The sequence below is a fragment of the Convolutriloba macropyga genome, chromosome 6 (genome assembly GCF_964194025.1).
Source record: "Convolutriloba macropyga chromosome 6, txConMacr16.3, whole genome shotgun sequence".
Lineage (NCBI taxonomy): Eukaryota > Metazoa > Xenacoelomorpha > Acoela > Convolutidae > Convolutriloba > Convolutriloba macropyga.
In genome coordinates this window covers 18,600,369-18,615,906 of record NC_134473.1, presented here as the reverse complement: position 1 = coordinate 18,615,906, position 15,538 = coordinate 18,600,369, and the positions used below count along the sequence as shown (strand labels likewise).

The window sequence follows — 15,538 nt, the reverse complement described above, 5'->3', positions numbered from 1 at the left end:
ATGAAGATTTGTTGAATTATAATATCGAAAACGAATGTATTAGATAGTGAATTTCTTCAAGTGGGACACTAAACTTTTGAAGTAGTTCACGTAAGATTACGATATACAATATTTGCCTCCTGAAATAATATTTGAGCTGATTCGTACAAGAAAGCAATGCAGGTTGTAACTGTTTTCCTACCTTAACCAGATTAAACAATCTGGGTGCATGTGGATAGCAGAACCGTTTTTTAAGGTAAGAAGATCTTTTTAGAAAAACGTTTCATTAAAAAGGCGTTTAAAGTTATTCGCTTAAAGTTGCAATCCAATCCAAAAACGAAAGGACGTGTGCTAACCGCAAAAAAAAATTAAGTTCTGAATTTTTTTAGTTGACGAGGATTTGTACTTATTGCGGTACAAGGCTCTTGTGCAAACAACCAAAAATGCGATCGAACTCATGTGTTGAACCCGATCGATTGTATTTAAAAAATGCTCAATCCAAGCCTATTCCTTGTTAAGATGCGAGGAAAACGTTTTCAGAGGATAGAGAAGAGTCTTCAGAAGGAAAGGAGAGGGAGGGTGAGGAAGAAGACAACACGTGGTTGTTCTCTCGCTCCTCCAATCACAGGTGGGGGTGTGGCATACACGCAGACTGGACTGAACTCACAGCCTGTGTCCCCTCTCTCCTCAACACACAGGAGACTATTAACCCACACAGGTCAGTGTTTAAAACAGCAAAGTGGTAATCCTCATTTGACAAATTAGATGGAATGAATTAAATTTAATTTACCTCTGGTCTGCTTCAGCAAATTTTAACAAACCCTTCTGTGTTTCGTATGTTAAATTAGATATCTCAAGTGGTGTTTAAATTGCGCATGAAAACTACGCACAGCATTCGGTAGATGACATTAAATTAGGCAGAAACCTGTTTTCCTAGTCCTATCAAAATTGGTTCGCAGTATTCATTACCCTGTAGAAATTGTGCATAACTCTATGAGAATATGCGGTATTTTTTCTTTCTGTTAATAGGGCGCTTTTTAAAGCAAAGAGAAGTGCCCGAATATGCAACTGAAAAAGTTACCGAACTCGCGTTACGTATCCATTCCATCATCGATTAAAAATGTTTTTAATGGCTCTCGAACGAAGTAGTATAAGCAAGTATAAGAAGTATTGAAGCAATTTTTGACATTTCCACTGCCTTATTTATTCACTTGAGAGTTCTCGAGGTTTGCGTTCACTTGACTTCCCGATGAAAAATGTGCCCAACTTGTTTCATGTCAGGAAGGAAAAAACTCTATGCTAGCCTGGCCTTTTTCGGTCATTTTTGACTCTGCTCCGAAATATTGATGGGGGAAAGATGTTCGAGAGTTCTTAAAAAGTAAAATATTTAATTAAAGAGCTTACTTTAATATTGTGTTTTCTAAGATTGTGAGGTTTTGAAGAAATATTAATATTGGCTTTCTCTAATCTTTCGGGGGGGGGGGAAGAAAAGTCGTTCTTTGACGTTCTCAAGTTGTATGCTTTTTAATTGCAGTCGAATAAAGTTTGGAGCGCTTATTGTAAACGTGCCTTAAAATTTTTGTGCTTGGCCGTTTTGGTTTCAAGTGACTTTTACGCTTCTGACTTTTTGCAATTGAATCATCTAAGTCTAACTTTCATTCACAATTTTTAGCAACTGAACTCAAATGGCGGTTGTTAGCTGCTAAAAGTCTAATGAAAAGTCCGCAAAAATTGTTAATTTTTTTCTTGAAATGAATAGTGATATATAATAACCATTAATGACGTCATTTTAACCCCCTTAGTGAGCTCAGTTGTCCCCTCCCTCTCTAAAGACTACCCCCCCCCGTCTGAAGCAGGCTGCAAAAGATTCGAATTCCTTCCAGTCGTTCATCCGACGTTATTCTGTTGTTTATTAGTTGCTCTTAAAATTTGGATTTTATTAAGTTATTTTATTGTGGATTTTTTGTGGTACTAACCAACAAGTTTTTGTGGCTTCTGTCGTGACGCATTGAATTGCTGAGCAGTTCCTTAAGAGACCTTAGTCTTTAGGATTGCATTTCGCAAAAAAACCCTGAGGAGACAAAAATTCATGTTCTTACAAGCTATTCGTAGGAGTTTTTGTACCACTCCAAGCCCCACACTCGCCCGCTTCACAAAAATAGACCCAGAGATGAAATTTTTTATATACCCTCACCCAGTGAAGATAGGCTCCGTATGTTTAAGCTAGCTACCACGAGAGCCAAGCACTCACCATTCGTCTGAGAGTGATTTGTCCTACGTTAGTTAGTTACTTAGCAATATTCAATAAAACTTATTTGGTTTTTGGGTATGAGAGGAGCCAAAAAATTGTAAAACGCATCGAATGCGTTCGGTTTGCACCTCTTAGTGAATGGTTACTGGGATGTCATTAATAAACATTTTAGGGATTTGAATTGAAATACATAAAGGAAAAGGAAAATCCAAAAAATGGCTTTTAGCTCTGAAGCGATCAGATTTCCCTTTAAAAAAGCAATCAATTGATGCTATTTCAAAGGAGTCCGATTAATTTGAACAGCTGCATTTAGATAAAAATTGGTCTTAAGCTCATTTTAGTTTTTGTAAAATGTTTTTCAAATAGACGCCGTCAGCATCTCAACTGCTAATAATTAGGCGCTCTCCTGTTTTTTTTTTACAATTCAAAGGATATGATTTGTACAGGTGCGCTGTCTTATAATCTGCTCACACTATTTGGGATTTTTTCTTTTAAATGAGACCTCAAATTAGAGTAGTTATTTTATTCTTGCTGGAATATTAAGAGCAGCGAAATGCGAGTAGTTTAAGTTTTTGAAAGAGGCTGATAGTTTGTTCAATTATTTGAATCGTATTTTAAGTCTGATCCTGCTGTTTTTTAATTCGCTTCACCTTATGATGACGTCTTTCGTTTTACTTAAGTCACAACTCACACGTTTTACTTCTGACTTTCCTCACTGGCTACTTTAATTGAATGGATTTTAAATTCTTTCACTCATTGAGTTTTGCAATGTTGTGAATACGGTCAATGTCACTAGAAAGAAATCAAAAGAAAGGGGTTAAACCGATAAAGCCCGGTCATAGTGCATCAAGTTATCAAAGTTCATTAAAGTGTTTGGCAGCTGGTGTTAGTATTAAGCTTAATGGTCTTCAGTTTAGAAGCTGCATTAAGTACAATTTTTGAATGTGCCGAATTTGCTCTCCAAATTAGAACACTTTTTGACACTTAGAATAATTCTGTCATTTTTATTGTTTTTATTTTGTTTCAACCCCTATGTGCGTCGAGCGGGTTAGTGGCGGCTATTTTCCAGTAATCTGCCCGCTATGTGTTTTATTTCTTGTTCAGTTTTTTACGACAAAAACGTTTCGAAAGTTTTTACGATTTTCAAGCAATTTTGGGGTCTTTCCCATTATAGCCCCCCATGAAATTATAGCCCCCCATTATGGTATATTTACCATGATGGTGGGCTATAGGTTATCTGACCACTAAGCTGGGGGGGCTATAATGGGAAAGACCCCAATTTTGTTTAAGAAATTTGAAAAATTGAGGTTATTCTCGATGACTATGTAATCTATGCTAGGTTTTGTAGTGAAGCGTCCCGTACTCAGAAGCAATTTTAACTTCTGTTGTTTTTTTCTGGAGATTTTGTTTTTTGGATGTCCAAAGTTTTGAATGCAAATCCCTGATAGGAACATTTAAAATGAAAAGAAACAAAGTTAGGAACGCAAAAAGTTTCCTATTATAACTGGTGTTAAAATTTAAAATGGAATTTCTAAAAAAAACAAATGTTACTCATTTAAGAACCCATCTAAGTTGTTGTTTTGTGGAATTGGCATTAATTTTAGACACGGCAATAATAATAATAATGTTATTGAAGAAATGTTGGTGAGCGATGTCAGACTGTTCAATATCATCAAGTGTCACTTTCTTGCAAAAAGGATCGTTTTTGCGTTAAAGCTTTCATTATTAGCTCTTCGCGCGTTCCGTTTACTCTTGTTGGCGGTTGGTCGGAACCATCTGTGCGACAACACAGGCGCTCGATCGTCTTGAGTGACTTTGTTAAAATGCAGTGGTCTATAATAATGTAATATTCTCTTGTAACTTGAGTAGCGTTAGTGGACTTATTGGCCACTCTAACACCCCCTCCTCCCTCCTCGTTGCCTACAAGTAAACTTTTCCCATCTGCATTCAACTATAATTCGAACTGCAATTTTTGTTGGTGTTCTTTTGAACAGGCGTTTCTTTTACGTGACGATGCTACGTGACCCAGTTGAGAGGGTGGTGAGTGAGTGGCTACACGTGAGACGAGGTGCGACTTGGAAGTCATCTAGACATATGTGCAATGGCCAGCAGCATCACCACGCACAGCAACCTTGCTACAAAGGCCAGTGTCATTTTCACTTCATTGTAAACATTGTAAATTATCCCCAGTCTATTAAGAATGTAGATATCTCAATCAGAATGTAGATAACAATAACGATTGGTATATTTTGCCACTTTAAGTGCGCAGTTTTCTACGAGAGAAAGGCGCCTTCTTTCTTTCTTGAATGTCTTTCCCCCTGCATAGTAAAACTTTCAATAGCTTTTGATTGAATCTGTATTTGTTTTTGTTAAATTTACTTATCTGCGGTTTAGATCATATCATATCGATTGCGCCGTGGCAGGATATTTTTTAGTGTGATTAAAGTATTTTCCAATTGTTCATTAAATGTTCTTGCAATTATCGTCTTCATTTTATTTTCTGAGTTCCCAATTTCGGCATGCAAGACAATAATAAATTTTTTATGCTGTTAGTTGCAGATGCTAAACGTCATCTCTAGGTGTCATATTAAAGCTCAAAGTAGCTGCAAAACACAAACTGCTCGTTGAGTTCGCTTGGTCAATTTTTTGAGTAAAAAAGCAAAAAAAAGTGTTAACAGGTACCTGTTCTGTTTATTCTTCTTTTTCACTACAATTAACCCAGCCTATTTCAATAAAATGAAGAAATCTATATTGTTGCATTAAATCTAAGAATTAACCCTAAATAAACAGTTGTAATTTTTTGAACGTGTTGAAGTCATTTTAAATCTTTTTTTTTTTGAAAATCAAAGTTTCACAATTTTTTTTCAAAAACTAGGAGTTTTCTGTACAGCCTGATACAGCAGTTTTTGCTGAGCAGATGGGGCGTATCGAGATTGCTTAAAATCATTGGCTCTGGAAATAGAGGCAGTCTAACTTTCTTTGTTCTTCTTAACGACCAGATTTGCAGGGAAACGAGCTACTAAAAATTAATTTTCTGTTTGTGTAATGTTTCATTAAGTTGGGTTTTATCCAAATGCAAAGCATTTTGTTTTGAAGACTAGATTGAACAAGAAGCCTCGGTAATGTGCGTTTGCACATAATGTTCTGACCCCATTCATTCGCGTTTGTGACGTAATGGTCTACCAAATGAGGAAGAGATAGAAAACTTTCAAACATTCACATTGTTCAACAAACCACTAAGTGAATAAATTTTTGTTGCATTAGAGGGTTGATGAAACCCGTCAATAATGAGGCTAGGAGACAAGATACACGTAGAAACCAAATATAAGAACAGACATTTTGTACACTCAAAATTCGATGTCTATGTTTTGAGTAAGACACAATAACAAATTCAAAATGGCACAAGATAAGCACTAAACTAAACAAGTTGCCCTGTACAGTACCAAAAACTATGAGATCTGTCCTGAATGAGACTGTAGAAAGGGAAAAAAACTGTAGAAAGGGAAAAGTTAAAAATAAGTTTCTGTTTTTGAAAACTACTAATTTATTACTGATTAAAACCATTAACTATCAACTGAAATCGTTTGAAGTTGAATTAAGGAGGCAATTCACAGCCCTTAAAATGATTATCTATTCATTGAGAACAATAAACAGTTTCAATAGCGCACCCTTTTGATTTAAAACTTCTTCATTAAAACGTTCTTCCGGTAGGGAAACAAAGATTAACTCGAAAATTTCTCATGTGTCTAAATTTGCATTTTATTTTAAATGAGAAAGCGTAGTATCAAAGCCGCAAAACCATCAATTGAAAAAAATAGTTAAATATTTGGATTTAGGCTCCCTAGAGAGAAGATACGGTCTGGTTTTCAGAGACTAAGCTACCTATTGGCAGAAAGAAGAAAATTGACAAAGCTCAAAAATCCATTGATTTTAAAACAAGGAATTACAAAAGTCATAAAAACCATAAGCTTTCAGCCAAAAACAAAAAATCATAACTCAGGAATCAAATTGGCGTCCGTATCAGCATTACTAAATTAGAAGACTACAAGAAACACTAAACAAGGACAGCACTCAAATGTTAAAAAACTTTTTCTAAACAACAATATTGATTTTAAACACCATTAAAATTTGAATTATGAAATGAAAATTTTTCTTTTTCATTTGATTATCCGTAAATGCTCTTTGTAAAGGGTCTATGTGAAAAGACAATGACATGAAATATTGACCAGTATAGAAAAGTCATAAAATTTATTATGAGAACAAGTTGTCTAAGCCAAAAAGACATTAGTCGAAAGATAAACAGCAAAAAATGTTTGTTTCAGCAATTAGTTAATGATAACCTTCGATAACGAAATTAAGTTAGGTGATGTCAAAATCAGGAATAGAAAAGTGGAAGTTTTAAGAATCCTTTTGTTGGAAAGATCTCATCTGAGTCATTAAAACCATTTGCTCTAAATTGAACTTTTATTAGATGGAATTATTAGATCACTCATACATCCTAAGGAAGCCATTGAGATTTTTCATGAACTAGCATATTGTGAGCGACTACAAAAAAACAACAAATACAGGTAAAAATTCATAATTTCTAATAAATTTTGCGAGAGAACGGTTTAGGAGCCATGGAAACGGTGAGATCCTCACCAAAATCTTCAATTATATTCAATTGCAAATTCTTTATACGCCAATCTTACCTTTAGTGTATGTGATATATTGTCAAGCAATAAAAAATTGAGCTTTTTTTTAAGAATCTCGTAATACCAAAGCTAAGAAGCCGTTAGTTAAAATCAAAACCAATATACAAAATAAGTTTGTTTTCACATGGAAGAAAGACTGAGCTGTCCATACTGAGACTAAGCTAACAGAAGTATGACAGGTTGGCAGAAGTATGATATAAAAATGCATAGTTCAAAAGTTCAGTGATGTTTTCTTAAAACAAATGTATACTAATCATAAGAGCCATTAGATATCAACTGAAAACACGATATAGGTTTATTTGTTCCAATTAAAGAAACCAATTGGATCTTGTGATTACTCAGACTAAGCAGTGAGACTGCAGAAAGGGCAGAAAGCGCAGGCAAACAAGAATTCAATTCAAGTTTTTTTTAAAAAAAGGTCAAAGCCTTAAAAAGCTATAGCGAATTCCCAAAAGCTGATATGTTATGTTCGATGGAAGCAATTTCATGTAGAAGGTAATTGCATTTCATTTTGTGCCCCAATACAATGGGATTGAATTTTGATTATCAGAGTCAACGTAGTGAACAGAACTAGCCCTGATTTAGCTGCGCGACCCACTAAATACCTAATTTCTTCCAAATATTTGCCGAATAGACAGTTTGACAAATGAAATATCTCAATATATCAAAATTAGGTCATGCAATTTACATACAAATCGAATTAAATTAGGAAAAAATGGGCAATATTTTGTTTCAATAAGACTTTTTTAGAAGTCCAAAGGAAAAAAGCCCTACTTTAGGGTTTTAAGAGATTGTGCTAGCAGTTCTCCGGTCTCTACTTCTGGTAAATATACTTAGGGGAATAAAAAAAATCATGTTGGGCACCATTCTTGATGAGAAAAATCTGAAATTTAGCAAAATTTCAGCAAAAAATCTCGGATCAAACCATTCAGCAATCTGTCTTAAAGGTTAACACCTCTTCTGTCTTAAGGGTTAACACCATTAACATTTTTTGTACCATTTTAAAAATTTTAGCAAAATGGCTAAAAAGTTGGGCTAAAATTATGGAAAATGTGAATAGAAACAACGGAAATCAGTCTACTAATCACAAAAAATAAACCTCGATAAATCCCCGTAGAAAACGAAATTCAAAAAAGTCTTTTTAATTCTGTATTCTATGCTGGAGGCGCTTTTTAATTATACTACTCACAACTCTCTACAATGATTATATCGTCGGCGAAAATTTACTAAACAAAAAAAACCAGTTGAGTAACTCTCTACAATGATTATATCGATCGGCGAAAATCTACTAAACAAAAAAAACCAGTTGAGTAACTCTCTACAATGATTATATCGATCGGCGAAAATTGACTCAACAAAGAAAACCAGTTGAGTATATAGTTCATACCTCCCAATAAACAGGGGTCGGAAGAAATATGGCTTGTGTTTTGGCGACGACTCTTGAACGTGTTTTGAATCGATGAGCATCGGCTGAGCGCGATGGTAAATTGCTTCAATCTTTTTAAATTAATGTTTAATTAAGAAACGACGTTGATAAAAGAGAAACTTTGTCTAAATGATAGTAAACGTTTAATAAATAATAAATGTTGATCTTGATTCGCATTAGGGAAATGAAATGATGTTTTTTTTCAAAATTCTTTAGTTGATTGAGAAGGTTGTTCGTCGTTTAATGTAGTCATTGTGGGATCCAAAAATCGTACGGTGCAAAATCAATTCTCCTTTTAGTAGAAACTTTTTTCGATAAGATTTTTTTGTTGATAGATGTCTTGGTATTTGCTTTCAATGTTTGTAGCAATTATAATATGAATGTGGTTTTTTAATGCAATTTTTTGCTTGATCGATTTTTCCTCTGACTCATTTGACTTTTCGTCCTCAAAAACCGTATACAGGTAGCGCTCGGAGGGCATTAAGTGGTTGAGGAGGTCGCTTAGAGCCTCTCACTTTACTAAGCTCTAAAGAGTATGTCCACCCTCTTCCAATACAGCGATTTGGACCTCAATCTCGTCCCGCTCTCCCTCAACCCTACCCCTATCACTTGCCCCCCCCCCCCCCATCGATGGAAACTCTCAGGAAAAGATATCGATCACTCCAAAATTCACTGACTAAAAAACCTGGAAAGTATAAAGATTCTAACCCCGAAATAAATTTGTGGATTAGAACAATAATACAACCAATAAAAGCTCTTGAAATCGGAACTTAATTCTTTTGTGTTACGCGTGTGCACATTTGGTCTCTTATATGATGTCTAGAAATCTGTTCCGAGGCTGTTCAATTCTTTTGGTTTCAAAGAAAAATGTTGTGTTGCTCAATACTTGGAAAAAGATTTGAATTGAAACGCATGTGAATTATCCTTCGAATTTTTCAATTTCAATTTTAGGCGATTCGTGGAAAGGCGTGGAGTTGAATGATTTTCTATCGTGCAAATCAAATTTAGCCATCAACAGACAAACTAGAATGCTAGCTGATCTATCCTTAGTCAATTGTTACCAATTTCTGGAATTGCAGCGTCGCTTGACCAAAAATAATTCAGAGAGCATTTCTGAAGCACTTCATCTCCTGGAAACAAAAATGTTAATCAGTGCCAAAAATAATCTTCAGAAGCTGGCGTCGTTTGGCATCCTCGGTCGAAACGAGGAATCGTTGAAATTGCTTGCCAGGAGTTTGGGACTGGAGTTCAAATCGGGTAGATTTCGGTCACGTGGGTCGAAGAGTGAAAACGTTCAGTTACCCGAGAGTATGAAATCTCAAATTGAAAGTGTCAATAATCTCGATAAAGAACTGTTTAAACATGCAACGGAAGTTTTTAACAAAAGACTAAAACTTCTTTAACTACTGTTCTTACTTTTATATCCTTTTGCAATCATTTGATCTAGATTTACGCCTTACTTTAGTTTTTACTATGATGCGCAATAAATGTTGTTAATAATTCTTTTGATTATAGCTGCAAAGTGTAAGCTGAGCGTACCTATTTGGCGGTGATCTTGGTTTTTTCCGACTCCAAGACTAGTATTGGTTTTCTTGAGATTGAAGTTTAATGATCATGCGCTGCGTTGAGTGAATGGTTTTGCTACTTAAAAAAGTGTTTTGGACGGAATGGTGCATTTAGCTAGCCGTTTTTTGTCCAATTAGCCCAGTTTTTTTGTAATTTGGTTTTTTGCGGAAATAAGTTTTAGCCGATGTTGTATTAAAGTGTAACCCTCTGAATTCAACACCGCAGTGTTTTAAGAGCATAACAAAGGGTTTCAAATGTATAATGGGCATATATATATATATATATATATATATATATATATATATATATAATTATATATATATATATATATATATATATATCATTTTTCTAAATTTTTGGTTTTCTTTCGTTTTGGTCATTTTTGGATCTTTAAGCAGACTTTTTTGTCAAGAATTAGTGCATATGGCAACTTGCCGTTGTTTTGATAATTTATGCATTGAAAGCCTCTTTCTAACATAGGTGTTTTTCTTTTTTAAAAAAATGTACGCATGCTAATCCGATTTCGGCAGCTTTGTTTAATTTTTCTCAGTTTTTTATTGTATTTTGGTTCAAAGGACCAGAAAGGACATCATTATTTTTTGACGTCGAGTCTTTGAAATTCAAAAAGAAAATTAAGTGCATATAAAATATTTGTTCTTCGAATTTTTTTAATGACTCGAATCTTCAAAATGTTTTCTATGTTTCTACGCGGGAGGATGGCTATGTAGTTTTACTAACCATTGATTGCTAAATATTGAAAAGTATTTGTTTTTCTACTTCCTTTTCTTTTTAATTTTAACCTTTCAAAAATTAAGTTATCTTTTTTTTCTAATTTTAAATATGGCCATATTTTCTACATATTCTTTATTTGATCTGTCTTTATCAGTTATTTAAAAGAATAAATGATAATAACCTTTTTCCTACATTTTTTTCACTTTTCTTATCAAGAACTAAATTAGTACGGCTCCTTTTATATGGTTTCGGAAAGTTGACGTAATAGTTTTAATGTTAGCTTTTCTTAATAATGTCAATGCTCAAATCTTTCTCCTTTGATGTAATTTTATGGAAATTTTCTAATGTTTGTTTATTGCTCTCGAACGATTGTTCTATGTGCCTCCTACTTACAAGTCAAGGAGTTCGATCTGCTTACACTTTTGATTTTTGAAGTGAAATTAGAGTAGTGATTTTGATCACGCCGAAACAGAAAATGGAGCAAAGTGAATCATTTCACTGCGTGAAATTTTGTTCAATTTCTAAAGTACTTCTTGACTTTTTGAGTTACTGTTCTCAGGCTTGATTTCTCCATTTCAGCGTCATCGAAAATGCTTTCTCATGATAAGCGTACCAAAATTTGCTTCAGTCGCTAATTTTTCGAACTTACTAGCGGACTTTATTGGCCCTAATACCATCATTTGAAGCTCGCAACATCCGCCGAAGCCAGATACAATAAAAGTAAGCCCAGGTCAATTGTTCGAGAGCAAGTGGCCAGACATTAGTCGGTTAGCAGGTACCAAATTGGACCAAATTATTGTTGTCTTAAAATGTATCAAATAGAGAGGGGTACCATAAGGTCATTATTGCAACTCTCCTGCGTGCGAAAGAAGAATATTGGGAGGTTGAATTCTGTTCAAGTGCACAAATTTGTGGAAAAACCTCCCTTTGATAAACATCAGAAAAAGTAATACCCAATTGGTTAGAAATTTGATTCCGTAAATCAAGGACCAAATTGACATCAGGTAGTACATCGACTGGCAAGCTTACTTTAGAAAATGTGAAGGATTGCGTTGATCTTTTATTTAACTCACTCTTGATGTGAAGGACATCAATCTCTTGGTAATGAAACACTCCTTTCTTGAATTAAATAGTAGCGCTAAGCTATGTACGAAAACGTGATAAAAACATGAATTCATCCATAAAAATTGGCTCGATTTCATATTTTCTAGATGCCAACAAGTCTGCTTTTTGACGCAAGTTAAGCAAAAGAAAGTTGTCTCGGAAAAAAAATGAGCGAAAAATTAATCAGAAGGAAAAGCGTGAGTTTTATATTTTTTAAAGCTTATTTGGAAGTTAAATGAAAGTTCGCGCTCGTGACGACAATCCTGGGAAACGTCTGTGAATCTCGAAAATTTTGGAGCAGCGTGAAAACAGACATCCGTACGGCCAGCTTCAATTAGCACAAATATTTGGGGCTAAGAGCACTCAAACCAACTATCTCTAGAACCGCTTTCTATAGTGGCTTAAGTTCTCAACTAGTTAATTTACAAAAAAAACATGCCAATAGCATAACTTTTTTTAACCGGTTTGAGGTCTATCTACTAATGTTTGTTAGATCTTGCAGTGTCTGTTTCAAGAAAGTTCTGAAAAAATTGAAATCGTTTTTTTTTCAAGACATGAATTCTGAATCTTGACAAATTAAGGCTTGGTAACATTGTAACGAGCCACTGCACCGTTGCCAGACTATTAAAACTTTCTAGGCGTTCTCAATTAAAATGCAATAAAATATCATTAAGATGGCTATTTTTTCAGTTCAAACAAATTCGAGTCTGTTTTTTCATGATTTGGTTTCTACAATAATCCTTTCGAGAAAATTCTTACCTCATCTAGTATATAATTTAAAGCTGTTATAATTGCCGTCTTCTTTCATGATAGTTGTTTAGTTTATTCGTCATCAGTTCTCGTTCTTCACTTTGAAATTTTTACTGAAGGATGCAAAACGAAGCTAAGTATTGTTCAAATCCAAAATGAAATCTTTGAATTTTCACTCAACTTTACGATCGAAGTGTTTTGCTAGTTTTCGCTTGGCTAAAAATTGGCTTATTATATATAAGTCAAAACTTTTGGCCACTTGGCTAGATGAAGCCTTAAAATGAAGCCTTAAAAGGTAAGGAAGATGTTGAGTTGTAACTCTGTAAAATTAAGTTCAATCGATTTCATTCTCCTTCCCGTAGATATTTTAAGATCAGAAATTACGTGAAAGTACGAGTGCAAAAAACGATTACACGCTCGTACGGTTGTTCATACTTTGGTAGTTTTTGCACTTTAAGTGAGCGTAAAATGGTGACAATTTATTCTAATCAATTGATCTCGTCGCCGCGTCAAATGTAGCCCTTTGATTTGGGGGGGGGGAATCATCGCCAGTTTACGCATTGCTACTGTCACTAAATTTGGCATCAGGGATTTAGCGGATTTTGTTTCGATTTATTTACATTTTGTCTACAATGTTCGCTGTGTCATTGCTTTCAACAAATGTGGTTTTCAAAACGTAATGGTAACGTTGAGTGGGGCCATAACTTTGTTTTAATATTCTTTCTTGAGCATAGAGTGCTGAATTTGATGGGAAGTTCTAAGTTCTATTTGGAAAGAATTTTTGATGTTTTTGAGACCCAAATTCTCCGGATTTTAAGTTTATTTGCCATTCTTTGGACTCTGGTCATTTTTATTTTAAAAATTTTAAGATAAATTTTTGTTCTCAGGTGTCTTTTTTCAGGTATATGTATTAGCAATGTCCAATCAAACAAAGGAAATTGTATTGAATTTTGACAATTTTATTCAATTTTTATGAACAATTGGTCATTTTCCATTTTTTTTTTTAATTTTAAGGGACTATGAAGCTTTTTAAAGCTTTTGTGTGGTTTAATGGGTAAATTTTGGCAGCACTAATTTGGTTTTTTGGACAGGACGTCAGGTTTGATAATTGTAACAGTGATTTTTCAGTAATTTTGGTCAACTTTTCTAAACTTTCAATTGCGCAATTGGCCTGCTGATTAGGTGAGACCTATTTGTTTTTAATTCAATTCTTTCGATTTTTATTAAAAACCTGTCCTACTATGTTCTTTGCTTCGTTGTCAGACAAATTTTGTTTTTACCTTTTTTACATTCTGCAAGTTTAAAATAGCAATTTCATTCACACGTCTATGCAGCCTTGCAGATGTTTTTTTTTCGAGCGGGACGTCTTATGGTAGGCCATAGCAAATGTGTTTCTAGCTGAATTTTGACATAAATGACATAACTTCTTATCTAAATGACTTTTTATTGTGACTTCAGGTTACGTTACCCTAAACCATTTCAAGGTCAATGCGAATGTCATCAAAGGTGGGTGCACAATGAAAGCTAGTAATAATAAGGCTTGCTTGAGGCGATAAAATAGTATTTGAATATTAGCGGAAAATTTTAGCGTACTAAATGATCCAGCGGAAAATTAAATCCAAGTGAATAATTTATCTAGTAGAAAATCATCTATCGGATTAGTACCGAAAAATTTTAGCATAATCAATCATCTGTGTAGCATTATTTTCTTCTACCAAAATGATTTTTTTTACTAATTCTGTTCTTTTGAAAATTTATTGAAACTGCCTCCTCAAAATTAGGATGCTTTTCCTAGACAAAGTCTTGGACTTATCAAACGATCGACCTTGACCGCTATTTGTCTTGAAAACACGGTTGTCAGAGAAAATTAGCTGAGAAAAAAATAGGTGTGAGTTTTTAAATTGTCCTTGACACAGGCTTGAACTACTGTTCTCGCTGACTTCGATTCCAAACTAAACAAACGTTTTGGACTTCAGTTAAACAAAAAAGAAGATCATCGTCTTGACTTGACAGAAAACGTTATCGAGTTGAACTCCACAATTTGGAAGAATTTATCAACGCATTTAACCTTGATTTTTCTATGCTCCTCATGCAAAGAACGCTGGCCAATTTATTTAATAAAGTTTTAATGATCTCGAAAGGAATGATAAAGTTTCACAAAAAATGTTCCATTTGTACCACAGTGCTGAAAACATGCTCAAAACAACGCACCCGACGAGGGATTGCCTGAGAAGACGCCTATTTTTGGAGATGTCCAATGCACTCACTCTCGTCCCTCAAAAAATTGCCAATTTTGGTATACAGAAACAATTTTGCTGCAATACTATTGTTGCATTGAGAATTAATTTTTCTTCCTGTGACTCATAGAAGCGAGAATGGCTATTTTAATTATTCCAAAGAATATGGCCAGATACACAAAATATATGGCCAGATACACAAAATATATGGCCAGATACCCTATAAGAGACATAGTTTTAAAATGTATCCGACTGTTGTTTAGCAGCATACTGTCATGCACTGTAATTTTATCCAGCAGCAGTATATGCAGAAGTTGAGTTAAGGCGTCTTGTATTGCTGACACACTGACGAAGAATGGATAGAACATGATTTTGAACAACTGATTAATTCTTGAAAATTTTCGAAAGAATATTAAACATCAAAATTAAGCTGCAGCAAGAAACAATTCAAAAAGTCTTCATTTGAAGAGGAGAACAAGAATTTGTGAAATGGAATTCTGTGTAAAATTTGTTATCCTCAAGTTATGACTTTATTTGCATCAAACGGAGCATAATGATAACGTCAGTACTGGTAACAAGCTTTTGGCAATTTTTTTACTTGGAAAAAATGGGAATCAAATTTTTGTTAGGTATTTTTTTGTTATTTTACGTTGCCTGCGAAGCCATTGAGAAAAGTGCAACCTAAAAGCAAAAACTCGTCTAAGTATGAAACGTGATCTTTAAACAAATAAAAGCTTAATTGAGCTCATGTGTTAATAATCGCTTTTTGAATTTAATTTTTTACACAGAATATGCGGTG

General features: G+C 34.3%; 1 protein-coding gene across 2 annotated transcripts in view; it reads left to right on the top strand.

The window, feature by feature from the left end:
- LOC142340834 (heparan-sulfate 6-O-sulfotransferase 3-B-like) overlaps positions 1-9,850 on the top strand; it is a 19,253-nt gene extending 9,403 nt beyond the window's left edge. The window contains exons 3-5 of one of the 2 annotated variants that reach the window (XM_075391575.1): positions 520-697; positions 4,225-4,373; positions 9,302-9,850. In XM_075391575.1, coding sequence (XP_075247690.1) covers positions 520-697; positions 4,225-4,373; positions 9,302-9,753 — 779 coding nt within the window. In that variant the 3' untranslated portion in view covers positions 9,754-9,850. Of the gene's footprint in view, positions 1-498; positions 698-4,224; positions 4,374-9,301 lie in introns of both variants that reach the window. The other variant, XM_075391574.1, reaches the window with a different exon arrangement.
- The last annotated feature ends 5,688 nt before the right edge of the window (positions 9,851-15,538 follow it).